General features: G+C 45.2%; 1 protein-coding gene across 2 annotated transcripts in view; it reads right to left on the bottom strand.

Annotated features, from left to right (window-relative positions):
- The window catches only part of sema6cb (semaphorin 6Cb), an 81041-nt gene that overhangs the window by 23332 nt on the left and 37421 nt on the right, over positions 1–20288 (bottom strand). For both annotated transcript variants that reach the window (XM_088306967.1, XM_088306968.1), the window contains exons 3-6: positions 18225–18297; positions 5577–5817; positions 1447–1561; positions 1083–1140 (exon numbers count right to left, since the gene is read on the bottom strand). In XM_088306967.1, coding sequence (XP_088163093.1) covers positions 1083–1140; positions 1447–1561; positions 5577–5748 — 345 coding nt within the window. In that variant the 5' untranslated portion in view covers positions 5749–5817; positions 18225–18297. The remainder of the gene's footprint in view (positions 1–1082; positions 1141–1446; positions 1562–5576; positions 5818–18224; positions 18298–20288) is intronic.

Here is a 20288-nt window from a genome sequence, read left to right as displayed (position 1 = left end):
AACCAAAGAAACATGGAGAAGCTAAGCTGAGCGGAAGCCAAGCTAATATGAAGCTAAACTATGAAAAACCTGGAGAAAAACATGAACCTAAGTTTAAGAGGCAGCTAAGCTAACGAAAGCAGATAAAGCTAAGCTAAGAAGACATCAGAAGAAGGAACAAAGACACCAAACTGAAATTATTATTGGATGAAACCAAGCTAAGGAGAGAAAATGAAGCTAAGCTACGGTATGCGTGAGACCAAAGAAGACAAAAGAGATGAAGACAAAGATGAGCAGCTGACGTTGATTTAGTACGTTGTAATTATGCGACAGCGATGAATTAATTAACTGAGCCTGAGTAGCGCTCAACAACTTTTTTTTTTTTTTTTTTAATTGGACTGACGAGTGACGCATATAGTTCACGGTAAGGAAGTAGCAAACGAGTGATGATTCCAAACACCGTCTGTGACAGGAATCAGACTTGTGCCATCTCGCACCCTCTAATTTTTCACTCACACATCGTGAAGGTGAACACGCCACACACAAGACCCGGCAAACGAATCACATTCCAACCCAGCAATACGCAACCTAACCCAACACCCCAAAACACACAACAAAACAACACACACACACACCGCAAGCAAAGTGGTGAGAAAGCAAGACAAGCACAACCACAACACAAAAGACAAAACGACGCAAAGCACACCACAAAACAACACAAGTCACCGTAACGCAAATCAACACACCACAAGAGTTGCTCGTGGGAGCATCAGGAGATGGATTAGCTCAACCGAACGTTCGGCATGCGTGCGCGGGCGACAAGGCCGACTAATCGGCGGCGGCATCCATCTTGGCCGCTCATCTCAATACAAAGAGGTGGCGGCGGCGGCGAGGGGCCGCTCGCCACGTTTTATTTAAGTCCAATCATGTTTGACAAATGAGGCCGGCTTCCCGGGCGGCGCGGAGCTCCGAGCCGATTGGATCCGTGATTGGAAAACACTTGAACGCTCCCGTGGCGGAATAACGAGACGTCGACGTTTCCCGCCTGAGCGAGAAAACAAGCGCGGCGAGATCACGTGATGACGCGCGGCGACCGCTCTTACCTGCTGCGGGAGGATTTGCTCCGAGGACGCCGCCAGATTGATTGCAAAAACGTGATCCCTGTGGAAGAGAAGGAGATGCTAATTGTTAGCCTAGCACTAAATCGAGAATTTTTTTTCTTTTTAAAAAAAAACCCAAAGCAAATTTGCCAACAGACATGGCTTGACGACCGAAACTAAAACTTTGGAAACACGTTCAGCAAGCAACTCTCTGAACCATCCGTCAGGAGCAAACGTGAGCCAACACGTGGGAACAATTAGTGGTGGGAATCTGATCCAGCGACGAGCAGATAAACAAGAGACTTTTTACATTTTTTTCCTATCACTCGAGGTAATATCGTGATTTCGCCCCCAAGGGTGGACTGACCGTGCGGCGACGTAGAGCATGTGGTTAATCCTCAGCATCCTCTGGAAGTCCAGACCGAGACGTTCCGTGTCATTGTCCTCTGTCAAGCCTTGGAAACTGGGGAACAAGTAGGAAGCTGCAGCGGGGGGGACAACAAATAAACATTTGTAAGAAAAAAAAATTGACAACAGAAAAGTGTCATTGAGGAACAAGAGCACAAATCCTGGAAGTTGTCTACACGTTTTTTTGTGTGTGTGTGAGAAGAAAAAGCAGATGATGAGAAGATGAGAAGGAAGATTTTGATTTTCCAAGTGAATCTATCAAGTCAGTGGTCGCCCAATTTTTTTTTCCACCTCAGACCGATTCATATGAGTCCCTAGTTTTTTCGCGGACCGCCAACAATTAGCATCAAGAGTCCGATGTAATGGAGAGAAGCCGGACTCTTTTCAAAATAAAATATTTTTCATCCTTGAATAATAAATAAACCAGAAGTACTGAAAGTTATTTTTTTTTCCCTTTCATTTGTGAGGCCCGGTCCAAAGCCGTCCGGACACGGACCAATTTTGGGCCGCGGACCAGTGGTTGTGGACCACTGCATTAAGATGGGGAAGAAGGAAAGGAAGCGTCAGGAAAAGACGGTAGGAAAGAAGAGGACAAAGACAAAAAAGAGGAACAACTGCTGCTTCAGTGAAAGAAGGCGAAGACGAAGAAATGGAACATTTGAATTTTTTGAAAAAAAGAAAAAAAAAAAACAGGTCATGGACTTGCTCATAATTAAAAAGGAAAAGAAATCTGTTCTGCACACAGAGGAGAAAAAAAGAACATGATAAAGAGTGGCTTTTGATGAACACTAACAAGAAACAGACAACAAAAAAAAAGTTGAATAAATAAGAAGACAAAAAAGAAAAAAAAGATGAACGTGACAAAGAAAAGAGCAAAGAGAAAAGAATAAGATGGTCAAGAAGATGACGAGGAGGCAGACGAAAATGAAGGAAGGGAAAAAAAAAGACGAATAAGAGCTAAAATCAAGAAGAAAATAAGACAAAAAAAGGAGCAAAAAGAAGTCATGAACAGGACAAAGATTGTTGATTTTTAAAAAACAAGTTCACAATAGAAAATGAAAAAACAAGAGCAGGATGAAGACAAAAAAAACAAAAAACAAACATGAATCCGACTCATTCCCAGTGCAGCATGTCGGGATGTCGTGTTCAATTTTTACCATCGAGAGGACGGACGCGTCCTCCAAGTCGCGTTTCCGGCGAGGAAGAGGAAGCGCCCAAAGTGGCAAAAGTTCCCATCGGAGCTGAGCGGCTCCATAAAAGGAAGACAATTGAATGAACGCAAATGATTCTCCCAGCAGGGATTCCGTTCAAATGCTCGTCTAAAATCGACCGGCGGAAGATTGAAGTCATTTCAAAGGCCGGACCTTCACCCAGCGAGAGTTTCCCTCGACGTGTTGGAATCCCTGCCGAGGCCTTTTCCCGAACGCACTGATCAAAGCGCAACAAACATGAGAAGCGCCGACGTTACTTTCTTCACTTGCGGGACCACAAAAGAGCAATTTGCAAAACAGAAAGTCATCACCACAGCTTTTGAGGGATTTTCTTTTCAACGGAGAGGCGCAGACGACAAAAAAAAAAATGTTCCCTGACATCATTGGAGGTGTTTTAAATGTGTTTTTTTGAAGGGCTGGCCAATCTGGCCTTAAAATAAAATGACCATAATGATGGAAATTCGCTTGTTTGATTTTCGCATTTTCTGAAAATTGCCAGGAAAAAAAATAGTTTTCAGAATTCATCCGTCTTGAGTTGCGTCATAAAAAAAATGACTGGCCAAGTCAATCATCAGACCTTAACTCATTCTATCCACGTATATATCCTTTTTCAAAATTGTAGTCCTTGCCTCCCGAAGACGTATTTATACGTCTTAGCCTTTTTTTTTTTTTTTGCATCATAGCTCCAAGTTTTTATCTTTAATACACTATATTCTGTAGGCCTTGGAAAATCAGTCAAAATCCAGGAAAAAAAGGGTGTGATTGAGGTTTTTCCTCTCGTGAAAATGGCTGGGATTGTATGATTTAAGCTAATCAGGCATGATTTTGAACTTCTAGAAATGTAAATACCAGGAAAAAAAAGCTGGAATTGTTCACTTTCTCACATTTATCTTGAGAACTAAAATCAAATTGTCTTCATTTTGTTCAGCAAAACCAAAAAGAATGGACCTTGCCGATCCACTTTTTTTGAGGAAATATATATTCTTTACAAAATAATCACGAACGATATTTACAATTTCATAAGCCACTGTGGCTAAAAAGCAAAGCGTGGGGAGTTTCTGTCACCATGCAGTCAGTGAACAGGGCGACCAATCATCGGCAATTATTCTCTTCTTTGTGGCAATCGACTTCTTCCGTGACAATTCCACCATCGTGTCTTTACGGAGAAAACATATGGAATATCTCATTGCGCAATTGTTGGTGTGCCTCGCGTTAGCCCGTCAATGGCATTTCGCAGTATATTAGCATGAAGCTAACAGACTTCCCAAATGAACATGACTTCATCCATCCGTGTTTGCCGTGAATCGTTCAAGCGGAGTTCCGCTTCCATTCTTTTTTCCCCTCCAAGTCGACAAATCTACTGAGCAGTCCAAACATTGCCTCTCCGACTCCTAAGTGACTCCGCCAGCACTTTTATGGACTCCATTTCGGAAGGGGGACCCGTTGTAACGGCGTCACCTGCCGGACCCTCGGCTGACAAATGGCTCTCATTACGCCGGCCGCCTCTATTAGCGCAGACACGGCTACTTCCGCTAATGGCCGGCCCTCGCCTCCACCGAGATCCATTAGAGCGCTCGCAACGACATCTCGCGCCCATCCATTAGGTGCCGTCACTTCTTCGCGTCGTGACGCCGCTCCCGTGACCAAAGGTCCGGAGGGACTGTCACACACTTTTTTTTTTCCCTCCGTCCAGCTAAACGAGGAGTGGTCAAGAATGATTCAATTGCGTACGGAAAATAAATTAATAAAGAAATAAATAATCGGCCATTCGGTGACCTGCATTATAACGTTGCGATTTCTCCTCCATCCAAAAATGTTTCAATTACATCGTGCAGTAAAATCCAATCGAGCCGTGAACGAAACAAGTCAACTTTTCATGGGTTTCAATTGGCCGAAAGCGTTTGCCAAAAAAGTTAAGAGACTATTGAAAGGTTAAAAAAAAAATAAATAAATAAATAAATAAAGGAAGGAAGAGACGTTGACATAAATGTTCACATCGAACTCAGCGGGTCGCAGGAGGTCAGCGGCGGTTTTTTGTTTACGTTTGCTTTGTGGTTTTCCCACCGTCTGTCAGAGGAAAAGCGAATACTCGAGAATTTACAATAATCGGGAAATGCAACGTGAGCCGAAATCATCTTCATTAGTCAACGGCTCCCACCATGCGCACGCGCGTATCACAATCTGCTTTTAGTCAGTTTATTTCATGACTTGAGGTGATCAAAGGTCGCCAATGTGCGTGTTTTATTTTATTTTATTTTTTTTGCAACTGACAGGAGAGCAAGCAAACCGTGCGCGTGTTCAATTCGATTCCTTTGTGTTATTTAGTTGCAGGCTCAATGGTGCCGTTGTGCGCATCACGCAATTAAAGAATAAAATAAATAAATAAATAACGTGCATTCATGCGTTTGCATCTCTGTAACGCGTGTTATGTGCACATGTCTCCTTGTACACGTGCACATATGTGAACGTGCGTCGTGTATGCGTGTTCATGAGCACGAGTGTCAAGTGTTCACCGGCACATTCACAATTCATTCTATTTTCTCTTTTTGTGCTCAACCAAAAATACCAAATATACATGTAGTGCTTTGGTGCCACCTTGTAGTAGGGGGAGCATCGATTAGGTGAGGAATGTTGCCAAACACGGTAAGCCGACTCCCCGCCCTGCCTTGAGGGACCAATGTCTGCTTGTGTGCACAGGCCAAAGCCTTGTCTAATATAAAAGTAGTGCTGGGTGTCGAAGTTGAGCGAAGGAGCGTCAAGTGAGACAGACCAAAGCGCCGCCAAAGCGCCATGCCGCATCTGGAGCCAATTATAAACTTCACTCCGGGCCTGCCAGCAGGCGTTGCCCCGGCAACTAGCACGTGGATGCTGTACTCACAGTCTCGTCCGACGACGCTGATGGGCTCCAGGTCCTGAGGGAAGGGGGCGGCGCCACCGGTGGGCGGCGGCAAGGAGGTGGCGGTGCCCAACAGCAGCAGCAGCATGAGCAGGAAGGGGAGGGGCGAGGGTGGCGAGCTGGGCGAGTGGAGTGGAGGCGGCGTCCGCCTCATGGTGGCCCCCCAAAGTGACGACTCAGCAGGAACACATGACCCCCCTGCCCACCACGGCTCACCTCCGACCTGGAAAAAAAAGTGCATTTTGTATTTATTATCTGCAATTGGTTGGTGACCAGCTGATGGTGGACCCCGCCTCTTGACCAAAGTCAGCTGCGGACTCATCAGTCAAATGAAGAATTGCTTTGGAGGCCCATTTGGGCGCCGTTAATGACATCAAAGCGAGTGTCTAATTCCATCGTACAAGATCAACGTCAGCGGGTGGACCATGCTCGCATAAATATGCAACAAACGGCGGCGCTTTGAGATATCAGAGTTGCTTTTTTTTTCCTTTGACTTGCAAGAAAGAAAATCGACATCGGAATACTACAAGGCAGCAGTGAACTCAACTCGCTCGCTTTACAAGCAAAAAGAATCTGAAAAAAATAAAAATAAATTGGATACTATTTATTGTAATACAGATGAATTTGCAGCTTTTTTTTTTAATTGAAAAAAAAATCGCGTATTAAACTGTAATAATGTGGGAAAAAAATCTCAACCACATTTCCTTGCTTGGAATGACTCGATCATTAATCAAAACTGCTTGCAGACGTCTTCATGTTGTGCTTGTGGAACATTTTCAACGAGTTGCGAGGACGCAAAGACTCAAACAGAATCACAAAGTCTTGAAGATTGTCGTGTTGTCACAAATTTTTCATCTTCTGCTGACACAGACTCACGGGCTCGCTCGGCAACGGGCCGCCGACGTCGTTCGTTCGCTGCCCACAAGACAAAAACGTTGCGTCAGCTTCAGCGCACAGAAGGGAACCTTTTGTTGAATTGATTCTGCTTTGTCCACTTCAGGCCCAAAAAAACAGACAACATAACACCGCGCACAGAATGGGAAAGAATAAAAAGAAATCAATGTGCACTAAGAGAGGAGGATGCGAGGAATGAACATCAAGACAGCATATTTATGCTTCGCATTTTCTACTATGCTCGTCACAGGCTGAGATTCCTCTTGACTGCGAGGCACACACAATAAACCACTACACCACCATGCTAGCCCCAATCCAAAATCCATCATTCAATTAGCAGGCACATATTTAATGTCTGTTTAACGAGCTCTCGTTGTCACGACAACCGCCCCCCCCTAATTAATGTTACGGCTACATTAGGTAGATGTTTTATTGATCTTCCAGGACGGAAAGCGCGGTCAGCCCGCGTCTTCCCTCCGCTGTCGTTCGTCCTCGACTCGGACGTCAACCGCGGCGAGCTCCTGAACGGGAGCTCAAAGCTTCGGGGACGTCGGGCCGCCGTGAGAACGTCGACGCCGGCCAACTCGGAGACGGGAGCAAACTGTCACTCGTGTCAGTTTGAGGTTAAGCGACGTTCCCGTGAGAGGCGGCTGAGTGGCACGGACGGTGAGCAAGGGACACAACCCGTCGCCTCACAACCCTCACCGGCCCGTCTGCCACGCTTTCAAAATGGCAGCATGGAATAAGATCTTTGTTTTAGTTTTTAGTTTTTTTTGACAGTAGTCCGGATTAGCGGTTAGCAACGTGTTTGGCAGCATTTTGCTAAGCAGCATTTTGTTGTCGCTCGTTAATGTTTGTTGTCGTTTGTGCTTCCACAAATTGTAACACGAGTTTGATGCGCGTTCGACTTTCGCGTCGTCGGCATTAAAACGAGCGTTCCGTTTGTTTGACTGCGTTTCAAGTTCATTTCTGTCTGCCGCTTGTTGGGGGCAAGCTAGGACTTCCACTGCTAACAGTTCTACGGTTCGGGGCCGGGCTTGGGTTCGCACATTTTAACGTACTTGTGTGAGTTTTCTTTGGGTACTGCAGATTCGTCATTTCAAATATATTACTGCTGTCATGCAATTACATTTTTTTTAACGAATTAATTATTAAATTAAATTAACAATCCTCCTAACTTTAGTTGTGCCCAAAGCATCACACTCCAGCATTTTTGGTTCTCAAGGCCCAGTAATGACTTGGGCACCCTGCAGTGTTTTGTTTTGAGATGTGCTAAAAATGTACAGATTATATGGTACAGTGTTTGAAAGATATGCAAATTAATTTTGAATTAAATAAATCTGAGCTAGCAGTGAAAATATTTAATTGCGTGAATTTTTAAAAATATCAATATCGAGATAATGCTTTAATTTTGACAGCCATAAAATGTATGCACGTGAGGATACTTAAAGACTTTGGGTTTTGCCAGGGAAAGGACATTTTGAACATGTTCAAAATGCAATGCCGACAGGAAAAATTGTTTGCGGCCATTAAAACTGTTTGTGATTGTTTGGCAAACATATTGGTAACCTTGACGAAAAAAAAAGACATTCGCTATGTTCGCTCACATTAGCTAGCCTTCGCCGCTCAGCGAGATACGTGCTCACATCGGCCACAAATGTACATTTAAGCTTGTTTCTAATGAGTAGAAGATGTAGAAAAAAATGGATGGACTTTATGGATGTCATGTTAAACGACTCCGGCTGTCAGTCTTTGGGAATGCTAATGCAACTTTTGGAACGGAGATCCCCCTGGAGTGCGTTTCGTTTTTCCCACGTCATACTTGGACTGGAAAATGTTGAATGCCTTCTTCTTCTTCCGAAGGCACCAGACAGGTGAGCGACTCACTCCCTCGACTCTTGTGCTTGAAAAGCCTTCAATGCGCTCAATGGTCAACGTTTTCCCAGTCGGAGAATGTCTGCAGGTGTCGATATGCGGCAACCGCCTTCAAAGTCCGGTAATTGGAGCTTGACTGGAAGCGTGACACCCCGTCTGACACCCTTCGGTCCGCCGTCGTGGCCCGCAAGGGATTTGTGCTCCCAATTATTGGCCGGCGCTCCCTGATCCCACTTCCAATTTGCTGCGAGGACCTCGGCGTGGTCAGCCTCTGGAAATCTAATTAGCAAACTTTCTCCCGTCGCAGGTGCAAAGGCGAAGCTAACAGACGCTAGCAGCCAGCGAACGCTTGTCACCGGACGCCAGTACGGGGGAACGCGGCGCCGAGCTCACAATGAAACGTTTGTCCTGTCGCCGTCCACGTTCCCGTCATGGGTTGTTTTCCTGCTGTGGCATTAGCGTCCACATGAGCTTGTTTTTCCGCCCCGGCAACGTTTTTAACTTTCTGCTGTGTCATGGCTGAAGAGGAGTTAGATGGAACAAACACGCTGACATTTGAACATATTGCAATAGCAACTACAAGGCGTTGTATTTCTTAACACGACTGATGTGCTTTTTCCGGGCTGATACCGATTATTAGCAGTCATGGAGGCCGATAACCGCTATTTCAAGCAGATATTCATTGGTTGAAAAATAAAGCAAGAAATGTCAAAATTTTTAAAAATTACAACTCAAAAACTTGACTTAGTTTTAATGGCATTAGCACATGTTTATCGGAAAAATATCGGCCTTGATAATTGGCCTGGACGATAAATCACAACAAACGCTCTCTCTCTCTCTTTTAGCATTTTCATTATTAATTCATTTACAAAGTAGTGCTACTCGATCACCAAAAAAAAAAAAAAAGTGCTTTTTGGCGGGGGGGCTGGATGAGATTAAAGGCATTTGAGTTAATTGTACGAGTAAATTGATTTGCTAGCTAAAAAAAATGAAATTTGCCTGCACTTCATTAAATATGAAGACAACAATAACGGAAAGTGTTGCAAAACACGAGGGGCTAAAATGCGAACCGTCTAATAACGCGCTGATGCCATGCAGCAGGAAGTCGCCGCGTCCTGAGTGCGCAGGTTCACTGCTGGCCGCGGCTGATCGCAGATAAAAGAGATGAAATGTGCTTCTGATTACGCTCTTAATGGCTGCGTCGTGGCGGCCAAGAGCCGACGATAAAATCTACCGCGGACTTATTATTTTTATTGCTAACCACACATTAATACGCCGGACCTTCGAGTTGTTATCGCACGTCACCCTCACGCGGAAATGCATCTTCGCAGCATCGACCTCGTTAGCGCGTCTGCCTCACAGCCGAGAGGTTTCGGAGGTTCGAAACTGTTGAAAAACATTTGCCCTTATGTGATCGTCTCCCCTGATTGGTCGCATCAATCCGATCACGACTCCGCCGGCAGAGTGGTTAGCTTAGCATGTGTGGCGGCTTTGCGATGGAAGACGACCATCATTTTAGAGTACGGATGGGAAAAAAAAAAAAAAGTTCCGCGTCGTATTCATCCCACCAAAGCACGTTAATTATTCAGTTTGAACTTCCGAGAGGGCCGCGCTCACCGTCACTCATAATACACAGCGGTCCGTCGGTAATGCTCAGACGTTAAAATATTATTCAGGGCGCCGTCCAGCGACCATCAAGCCCAAAGCGCCCCCCCCCGCTGCCCGCCCTCCACTTCACCGTATTAATAATTCATCCGGCAAGTGAACAGCGCCACCCGATACCTCTCGTATCGTCATGGCTTGTATCCACCACGAGCGTCTCGGCTGCGTCGTTCCCCTCGAAGGGCGTCACAATGCGATCGATGTTTGCTCGTATCGGCCGACCTTCCTTCTCGGAGTTCCTATTTGTGTCCGGGCCGACAGTCAAGTGGAGTTCGGGGCGGCCCCGGTGGTGTCCTGTGTCGTCGTCATGCTGAGCTAAAAGTGGCTCTGATGTTTTGAAAAGTTCACCGTATGTGTTGACTGCGATTTGCGTTTTTTTTTTGAGAAAAAAAAAAAAAATCTGGACCATTTCCAGACACACCTTAAATCAGATCTTTGCTGACTTTGATTGCAAAGGAGGAATCAGGCTCAAATTTAGCAATTAGCACCAATTTAGAAACAAAGTGACTTTTCTTAAGATGCTGCATTTTGTATCTTTCACCGCACTGCAACTTGGCCCAGCGTGGTTGTCACGGCAACAGCACAAAAGCGTTCGGCATGAACTAATTTGACAAAGTGCTGCTCTTACATACAAACAATTTTGGTTCCAGAAGACAAGTACACCCTAAGAGCACTATTTGGCGGAAAAGAGGCCTCGTTAAGATAACGGCGGCGGCGTGACGGGCGCCCGCTTTCCCCTGCTCACATTAAACACTTTGTCATTGTCTGAGGGGCCACGCCGCGGCCGCCGTACCGCCGCGACACACCGCAAAAGCCTCCAATTATGCTCCGACGAGACATCCGCGCGTCACGCCGCGTTCCGGGAGGAAGGATGAAGGCGTCCAACGGGGACGGATCTTCCTCGCGGGACGCTCGGCGGCGGATGACCTTCTGACGGCTCCATCTGATGACATCATCAGGCCGCCGAGTGGATAAATGAGGACGTGGAGGAAATGGTGAACGCCGCGGAGGGACACGGTGCTGAAGGACAGCATCCAGCGGCTCGCCAGCAAGGAATCGGCCGCTAATCACCCGAGGATGTCGCGGCTTTAATTAAGTCCCAAAATAAGACGGGACGTGATGAGGCTTTCGTCCACGTCCACTTTGAGGGCCCGCTGCTTTCCGACGCACTAATCAAGTCACTTGTTAACACCAGCAGTTAATGAGCATCTGCCACATGCTAACGAGATCGCCACCGAGGAAGAGGGTCATTATCCTTTTCATTTTGATTTTTTTTTTAAAAAGTGTTCTGATGCGGCACGCACGGCAATGAGAATGATGAGAATCTCGATTGCGAGCATGTAGCGGGAAGCCTCCGAAGCGAGCTGGGGAACTTCATGTCAAACGGTTAAAAAACGGACAAAAACATTTCAGCCATCGCGCACTTATGAGGTTGACCGGACCATACGACACCAGACCGGACCAGACTAAACAAGACGGAACTGTGCTTTCAGCCCAATGTTGAACAGAGAGCGCCATCTACTGGAGGCCAAAAATACGACAACTACTTCATTTAGCCATCACTTCGGACAAGAATACGCAGATCAACTCTGATTGGACCGTACCAGATGAGACTGGCCCAAATTGAATTACAACCAACCGGACCAGACGCAAACAAGACAGACTGAACTGGACCAAAAAAGAAAATGCAACAAGCCAGATCGTACCACCCACAAAACCGACCTCATCGGACTTGACTGGATTGGACGAGACCAGATCGGATGGAACTGGACCACACCCGACTGCGGTGGACATGCATGCCCAAGACGAGGTCCAAGGTATTATGACCCAGTAGCTCAAACCGGAACTGAACCATCAATACTGGACCGACCTGCCACCGAGCGGAACCGGCTATTGGATCTTACTAATATTTTTGGCCGAACATAGAACAGAACACGTCTTGCTCTTTTGTCACTTTTAAGAGAACTTTTTTTTCTGACAACAGCTGCATGCGCGATGAAAAGGATGGATGGGAATGACGAGACTGAGGTAGCCGGGGCCGCCCGGTTCCAGCCGTCCGAACCCCGGAGCGGATCAATAGTGATCGATACGGTGACACGAGCTTCTGTTGTCTCCCGTTCCCCTCAAGCCTGCCGCATCGAAGTGCAAACTCGTCGCACAACTCTTTTGGACTCTTTTGTGTCCTTCGCGAGGACCTTGAAGAATCTCATTAAGAAGAAGCCTCTGGTGGGAGGAGCTTGAGTGACAGCTGAGAAAATGATGGTCTCGCGCGCAAGGTGACAAGTGATTCTGAGGGAAAGAACTCGAAAGACGAGAAGATTAAAGGATCAGATGGGACCGGAAAGAGCCACATCGTGGGCTTCGGGCGTCTCAGTGGTCTCGCTGCTCTTGGGTCAGGACCGGAAACCACCATGGAAAGCAAATTTCACAAATAGTGAGGGGGAAAAAAAAAAAAAAGGATTTGTGGAGCGTTTATATTTATAGTTGAACCAAATGTGGCCCAGACTAAAATCCTCAAAACACTGAGAATATCATTTCAAACTTATCGAAAAATATTTTAAAATGGATACAGTTTAAAAAAAAAAATTTTTTTTTAATAAAATAAATAATGCTCGGAATGATGGTGTGCATGTGTTACGGCTATGTAACCGCAAAAAAGTTTGGAGTTACGGGACCTTGCTTAGTTTTTTTTTTTTTTTTGTGTAAGCCAAAATGTGAGTTACAAAAACAGAAAAAAGTAAGATGCTGTAATGCCTTTTGGAGAGTCAATCGTTGATGCACGTTCACTTATTTACACGTTATAAAAAAAAAAATAATGTTTTTTTATTTGCATTTCACACCTGTTTTATTATGTTTTATAAAATAGAGTGCTCATTTTTGTTTATTAAAATCACGTGTTTAACCAGTTAACCGTTGTTTGACTTGGTGGCTAAAGAATATAACTCAGCATGTTAAATTGTCTGTCCCCAAGACCAAAGCATTTATGTAATAAATCTGACAATTATTGAAATTTTTAATTAAAAAAAAAATACAACCTACAAAAATCTTCACATATTAACCCGCAATCGCAATATTGAAGGGGAGAAAAAAAAAATACAAACATCGCTCTAATCTTATTTATCCAAATCATTCGTCGCCTTTCAAGTCCGAACGTGTTCACGCAAGTGCAGCGGAAGCACTGCCGTGGTGGTCGTCCAGCAAATCACACAGTGAGCGTTTTAATCCAAATAATTGTTCAGAGTGACATGAAGAACCAGAATAGACGTGTCAGAACCTTTGGCGAAGCGAGGCCGCAGATGTCTCGGCCCCCCAGCGGCGACGCGGGACGTTTAATTGGCCCTCTCAATGACGAGCTGCGCTCGCTAATTAATGCGCCAGGCGAGGCTCGTGGTCTTGCCAAAGTCTGAAAAAAAATATTTGGACGTGAAGACGGCGACCTGGAAGACTCTCAGAGGAGAAAAACATGGCCCTGGGGTCCCGCTCAAAATGTCCTCAATAAAACAAATTGGAGAAATTTGTTTGAGAAGATTCACGGCAGACGGGGGGGCTTTGCAATCAATTGATTATCGGGGCCGATATTTGGCATTTTACGATTATCGGCGTCTGCCTTTTTTTTCCCCAATAAATCAAAAGCTGGTTAATTTTGGATCGCTGCAGCACACTTGCTCTCTCGCTCTCTCTCTGCTGTGCTGGTGGCCCTGCGTGCAGAAGCAGATTGGCCCGCCCACAGCTGCCATCTGATTGGTTCCTTGGTAGCAGCCAATCAACACTAAGCTGCCTGCTTGCTTTTTCACCTCGAATCACACAAACTACAGGAGGCAACAGACTGCCCAATTTTTAATAATGTCTACGACAACTCACAACTAAAAGAAAACAATTTGCTGTAAACTTTAACGAGATGTTTGTTTTCATTTAACTTTAAGACATTCAGCTGAGCCTGGGAGCAAAGTGCACTTTTTGTTCGACTTTTAAAACTAAGTCTATTTTCCAAGATGTAAATCGCTGAAGTTTTTATCTTACAAAAAAAATTTTTTTTTTTCAAGAAATAAATATCGGCTTGAAATATCGGTTATCGGCCTCCACGACTACTCATAATCGGTATCGTATCTGCCCTGGGAAAAAAAAGCACAGCAGTCGATCACAAGATGGTCGTGCAGATGTCGTCAAGCGTTCTCCCGCACTCAACACTTTGAAACCAACTTGCACCCAAGCGTGTCTCATGTCGACATCCCATAATAAGCGGCATGCAGCGTGACTGAGATTGCATCATGGGATGAGCAACACAGACGCATTCTGACTCAATTCTTGTCTTTACGCCTTTGACAGCAAATGTTTTTTTTTTTTTTTTGACGTTATTCGCGGGACCTTTGCCAGAGCCGAGGTCCCAGATGTCGCACTAAATGTCAAAGCACCCTGGGAACGGAAACGCACACACATTCCGTCGTCCACAATCGCAAATACGCCACACAACTCGCCACATCGGCACAAAAACAACAGCTGTTCATTAACCGACGGAATCTGAACGCAAACAAAACAAAAGTGCGCAAAGGTTTCTGTTCGCTAAGTTTCCGTGTTTACAAGACGCAATTAAGCGAGGTACACGCGTATCGATTTTCAAAAGTGATTTTTAAGCCGAGCGAGCCAGGAGAAAACAAAATATTCCGGGAAAAAAAGAAAATCCACACGACGACATAAAAATGACACGTCACACACCACGGGATCATCAATCGGTCTGCGACGTTGCGGATTTGGATCTGGAGGGAGAACAGGTTCAAAATCAGCCCGGTTATTCGCACCACGTTTTGTCGATCGGGACGAAAACGGATTCTTAACACACTTCACACCACGGGATAATCAGTCCGGAGGCGCTTAAAAGAGATCTGACAACTCGGCCTTTTCTCATTTTGATCAGAAGGGAGAGTAAAATCTTAAATTGGGCCTGATCGTTGGAAGAGTTGGGATCATCTTAAGAGATCATCTGAAAATCGGACTTTGACTTATTTTTGATAGGAATGGACGAATGTGGCTCAAAATCAGCCCGATTCCCGACGTGCGCGAACATTTTTACAGATCATCTTTAGTTTTGCTGACTTTTGATTGGAAGAAAACAGATTCAAATTTCCCGAATTATCGTTTGTGACCGTGGCTTTAGTAGCCAGACCAAGCGGCTTAACTTTGCGTGCATTACCACTCCTTTCCTCCAGAGGCAGCAGACAGCAGAACAGCGCTGCATGACTTTTTTTTTTTTTTTTTTAAACGTAAACAAGATTTTTGAAGAAGCTCATTTGCATTCTGAGGACACGTCCTAACGAGCAGCGCTGTCAAAAGCGCGAGCTAGCGTAGCGCGGCGTCGTGTTTGACGTGCAGACACGGCGCGAGCTTCATGCCAATGCGGTGCCGGCGTAGGGTGGCGTGCGTGTCGGGGTGTCTCCGGTGTGTCGGCACGTGCCAGGAGCAGAGCTGGAAGAATTTACGACACGTGTCGACACCGCCTCGCAAAAACACTTTGACAAGCCGTCTCCTCGCCGTCGCCATCTGCCTCGTCGCTACCGCCAATTTGTCAGAGCAGACGCCAGCGCGAGTGGCCGGGCCGTGGGTTTGCTCAAGGGGTGGGCACGGAGAGGGGGGGGGGAATCAGGGCATGCACCAAGGCGGCAAGCGAGGTGAACCGCAGTTCATCAGCTGCAAAGGCTAGCTTAGAAGATTAAAACAAACACACAACATCTGGCTGGCGGGCTTCAATTGGGGCCCATCAAGCATTTACATGGTCAAGAGTTGTGGAATAATTGTTGGATTCATTTTGGTTTTCCCAAAATTTTAATAATTCATTTTTCTATTCATTTATAGTCAACCTGCATTTATTGTTCCAGATCCACGCACAATCAACATAACTTTTAAAAAAGTAAAAAAAAAAAAGGGCAATACATTCTCGCCGTTGGCGTTTACCGTCAAACTGACACAAAACAAGAGAATTAAAATCACCTTTTATTTAAGTCCTTGTTAAATGAAAAATGTTTTGACACACCACAGAGGAGCGTTAGCAACCGTGCCAAATTTGAATTGAAAAAATAAATAAATAAATAAAACGTATTTGAAATGACGCTTTGAAAACCACCAACAAAATGCAGTCGATCCGCCGAAAGCCTCCGGTGGCGGCAATATATCCCGCAGAGCTTTCCAAGCGGCGACGAGCGACGCTAGCCGCCAGCTAGCGCTTGAGCTAACAGATTTCTGGGGCTGCATTGAGCCATTCGGTAAATTGGAACATTTTTGGGGTGGAGGTGTCACTAGCTAGCTAGCTAGCTAGGTAAAATGCGACAGGAATTAGCATCGGCGCTACATTAGCGACTCTGGATGCTACAAATGATGAGCATAGCGGGGCTTCATTGTAAATATCTACACAATATTAGCTCAAGAAACAATTTCCAATGTTTTTGGCGACAGCGAGGAGGCGAATTAACATTTAAGCACGTCAAGTGCGTATTGTGAACGCTTCGTCTCAGTCTTAATGAGAGCAAACAATATCCCTGCTGAATAATGGATGACATAAGCGACATAGCGAGCCTCCTGCGGGGTTTACAGTCACACTCGAGCAAACACGAGCCGCCTTTGTGCTCGTCGTCGCTCACGTTCGGGCCGACGAGTGACGTTTTTGAACTCGGACACGCGCATGCTAAGCCTACTCGGTGCATTCCAGCCGACGCTCACGCCAGCCGCCGGATTCTATTCACTTTGAGTGACATGTGAGGAGTGGGTGTGGGGGTGGGGGGGGCTACCAGCACGGAGAAAAGTGTGTGTGTGTTTTGTCGGGACTGTACAACAGTGTGAGATTGAGGAGAAGTGGCAAATTGTTCTGAATAGCGCGCCAAGCCCAGCGTGAAAGCTAAAAACGCCAGTCCATCCTACTTTTGCTGAAATCGACTTTTTATTGCCTTCTTCCCCGACATGTGGTCGCCCCACAATGTTGTTTGCCTCCAAGTTGAAGTTCCAAAATTGTACGCAACTCAGCCGTGCTTCCTGGCATGCAAAATGCAAACGAAATCAATCCCCGATAGCCATCTGTCCAGGATCATGGACATTTCTTCTGTTCTCAATCAAAAGGTGGAAAAAAAAGTGAGAATTTGTTTTCCCGCCCGCTGTGCTGCCAGGTGGAAAATTGATTATCGATTAGCGTTTGGAACGCGGCCAGGATCGCTCAGCTCGTGTTGTTGACATTTTGAATTCTGTCGGGCAACACAGCTGGCAGAAATCTGCCATCCAGCCGGCCATCAATCGACTGATTGATCGATTGTCAATACGGCAGAGTCAGCGTTGGCTTACGCTCCAATCAAAGACACCGAAATTTACAGTTGGATTCAAAGTCCAATTAGCGGCAAATCATCACAGGTGTGAAAAGTCATCTGACAGTCGGCTTGACCATTCGCTTCACTTCAATTTCTTATCAGCGAGGCTGAAAAGGCCACCTAGTCACGATCAATGCGCCTAGACGGGATCCGAGACGTAAAAAGTAAACGGACAAAAAGGTTTCAAAGAGGTTGACAAAAAAACGGCTTTAAAGTCGCTCAACGTGGTCAATTTACAATACAAAATATAAAAACGTTAAGCAGCCAAGAGGGAAAGTCGACTTACAACCTGGATCAAAGACGATAAGAATCAAAGAGGTTCGACATTCAAAGAGGCTCAACTTTATAGACGTTAAACGACGACTTGCTTAGGATCAACGTCAAAGAGGCATGATCAACAAGGTTTAAAAAAAAAAAAGTCAGGTTTTGAAGGGGTTAAAACATCAAAGAGGTTGAAATCAACAGTCAGGTTAAAAGAGCCTCAAAGTCAACTTACAGTCAGAACAAAGTCTTCAGCATCAATTTCTATGCGGAGTCAAAGAGGAAAAACATCAAAGAGGTGAAGAGACCATTTACAGTGTGGCTCGCGGAGAAAATGTCCACTTACAGTCAAATTTGAAGAGGGAAACTGTCAAAGAGCTCAATCACATCTATCGAGTAGGTTCAAAATCAAAGAGGTTAAACGGCAACCTACAGTCAGCTTTGACTGTCACCAACTAATCTTTTACCCCATCGATGATTTTATCAACAGAAATTTTTGTCCACCAATTTTTATGGCCAAGTTAGCAAATTTTTCCACAGCTTTGCATTCAAACTCTTAGAGGCTAAACATCAAAGAGGTTCCCAACCAACTTACGGTTCTGCCGGACGCAATGACGCTGACGGCGTCAAATCTCCCGCTGAAGCCTCTCTCGGGTTCTTGAAAGTTCCTAAGAAAGAAGAACAACAAAACTAGTGTGAGGACTGAACACGACTCGGGAGGGCGGTCCCGCTGAGGTTTCCCTCAAAGACCCCCCATGGGACCTCAGCTGTCACATCACCCCCCCCCAAAAAAAACACCCAAAACAAATTTCTGTAATCACAAAAGCAGTGATCAAAGTAGCGCAGTTAAAAGGAAAAGAAAATGTTGAGTCGGCTCTGAACTTGCGCCCACGCAGCAAATTTGTGTTCGCACGGCGCACACAGCAGATGTCGGCCATCTTTGTGGCGAACATACGCCGCCACGTGCTGTGCCTCGCCACCCACGCTCGCAACAACCAATCCAAGCGTGGGTGCCTCGCCCCAAACTTGTTTAGGCCGTCAACGCAAAATCCGATCCAAGTTTTACACAATGGCGGGAAAACATTTGGGTGACAACGGATTTTTATTTTTTAAACAACATGCATTGTTTGATTTTATATTTATTTTGTGTCATTAACTAAAAATATTCATCATAGCTTACCTTTTTTTTTAAAATTTTGCTTATTTGGTTAATCATGTATATTTTTGTTTCATGGTAAATATTTTAAATAATTTGTTGTATTTTTTAAATGTAATTTATCGGGACGATATTCACGATGTCAATGTTTGAGTCCATTTGCTTCAAAATAACATTTTTGTTTCTTTTTGCGGAGTTTCATGGCACACCTTTTTTCTGACATACATTTCTTTCTTTTGACATTTTTATTTCTTTTTTCTTTTCTTTCTTCATTATTATTATTTTTTTTTTTGTCTTTTTGTGCCCAGACAAAGCAAACATTTTACTCTCATTTTTTTTTGTTTTTCTCGAACGTACATTTTGTCTGCTATTACATCTCAGTGTTGTGATGGCCATTTTATTAAAGCGCAGGGAATGACCCTGTTGTGTTGATTGATCGATCGCTGATTGATGAAGGCCTGACCGCCACATGATTTAACAAAGGTGATAAAAACAGCTGCCAGCGGATTGGCTAAGAAGACATCACATACGAGTCGGAGCCAAGAGGGAAAAAAAAAAAAAATATGAATCTCGTAAACCTCCACCAAGGCGACCCGAACCCCCCCCCCCCCCCCCCCCCCCCGCAAACACATTTACAGAACTTCTCGATTCATTGACCTCCAAGCTATCTACAAGATCCACAACACTTTCCCATCTGCACTCCCACCGCTGGAGATTTCCCATGAGGCCTTGCAGCGCTGGCTGATCGATGGACCCTGGCCGTTGGCATGGGGGGGGGGGCGGCTGGCGACTGTCTCCAGGAATTGAGGTATTAATAATGCAGGGTCGGCGCCTGTCATAGCCTGCATTAGCACGGAAAAAAGCTGGAGGTCCACAACTGATTGATCAACTGATTAGATTAATTGGACTCTTTTAGTTGTCGAGGTCGGCGGGTGTGAAAGTGGGGGGAGGGGCGGATGGGGAGCGAGATTAACGCCACTTGTTTCGAGGCACGCTCTTTACGAGGGCTGGGCTTTTAATTTAGCTTTATTGATGGCGCTGTTTTTTTTTTTCTCTCTCCTTTCAATAGTTGAAAGCTCATTGTAGCTGATGTGCACTGCTTCCACGAACAACATGACAGAGCAGAAAGGAGCTCGTGTTGAGTTTATTTAGCAACTTTTCCGACCGATTAACTCATTTAATGCCAGCCGAGTGGAGAAAAAATAAAATAAAAATCTTTGAGGTCTTTTGCAGTCAATGGCAGTAAATGCGATCGTCGACGTCGACGTGGTGTGTTGGTGCCGCATTCTGCCTCGTTGTCTAGCCCCTCCCCCTCCCACATGCAGCTCCTCCTCTCTATTCACTTTGCAAACTGCAAATTATTATTATTATTTTTTTTACTCCATGGTAAGCTGTGACTTTGCAAAATAGTCTAAAATACACTTTGGTGGCCCGTGACAAGAAGATTGTCGCGCAAACAAGCTGCGGGCGCATTATCCAATTATCTAATAAAAGAAATTGAAA

This window comes from Idiotropiscis lumnitzeri, chromosome 10, assembly GCF_059441095.1.
Source record: "Idiotropiscis lumnitzeri isolate Australia: NSW breed Sydney's pygmy pipehorse chromosome 10, RoL_Ilum_1.0, whole genome shotgun sequence".
Lineage (NCBI taxonomy): Eukaryota > Metazoa > Chordata > Actinopteri > Syngnathiformes > Syngnathidae > Idiotropiscis > Idiotropiscis lumnitzeri.
The sequence above is the reverse complement of the archived record's forward strand: the minus strand, read 5'-3'. Positions and strand labels throughout refer to the sequence as shown.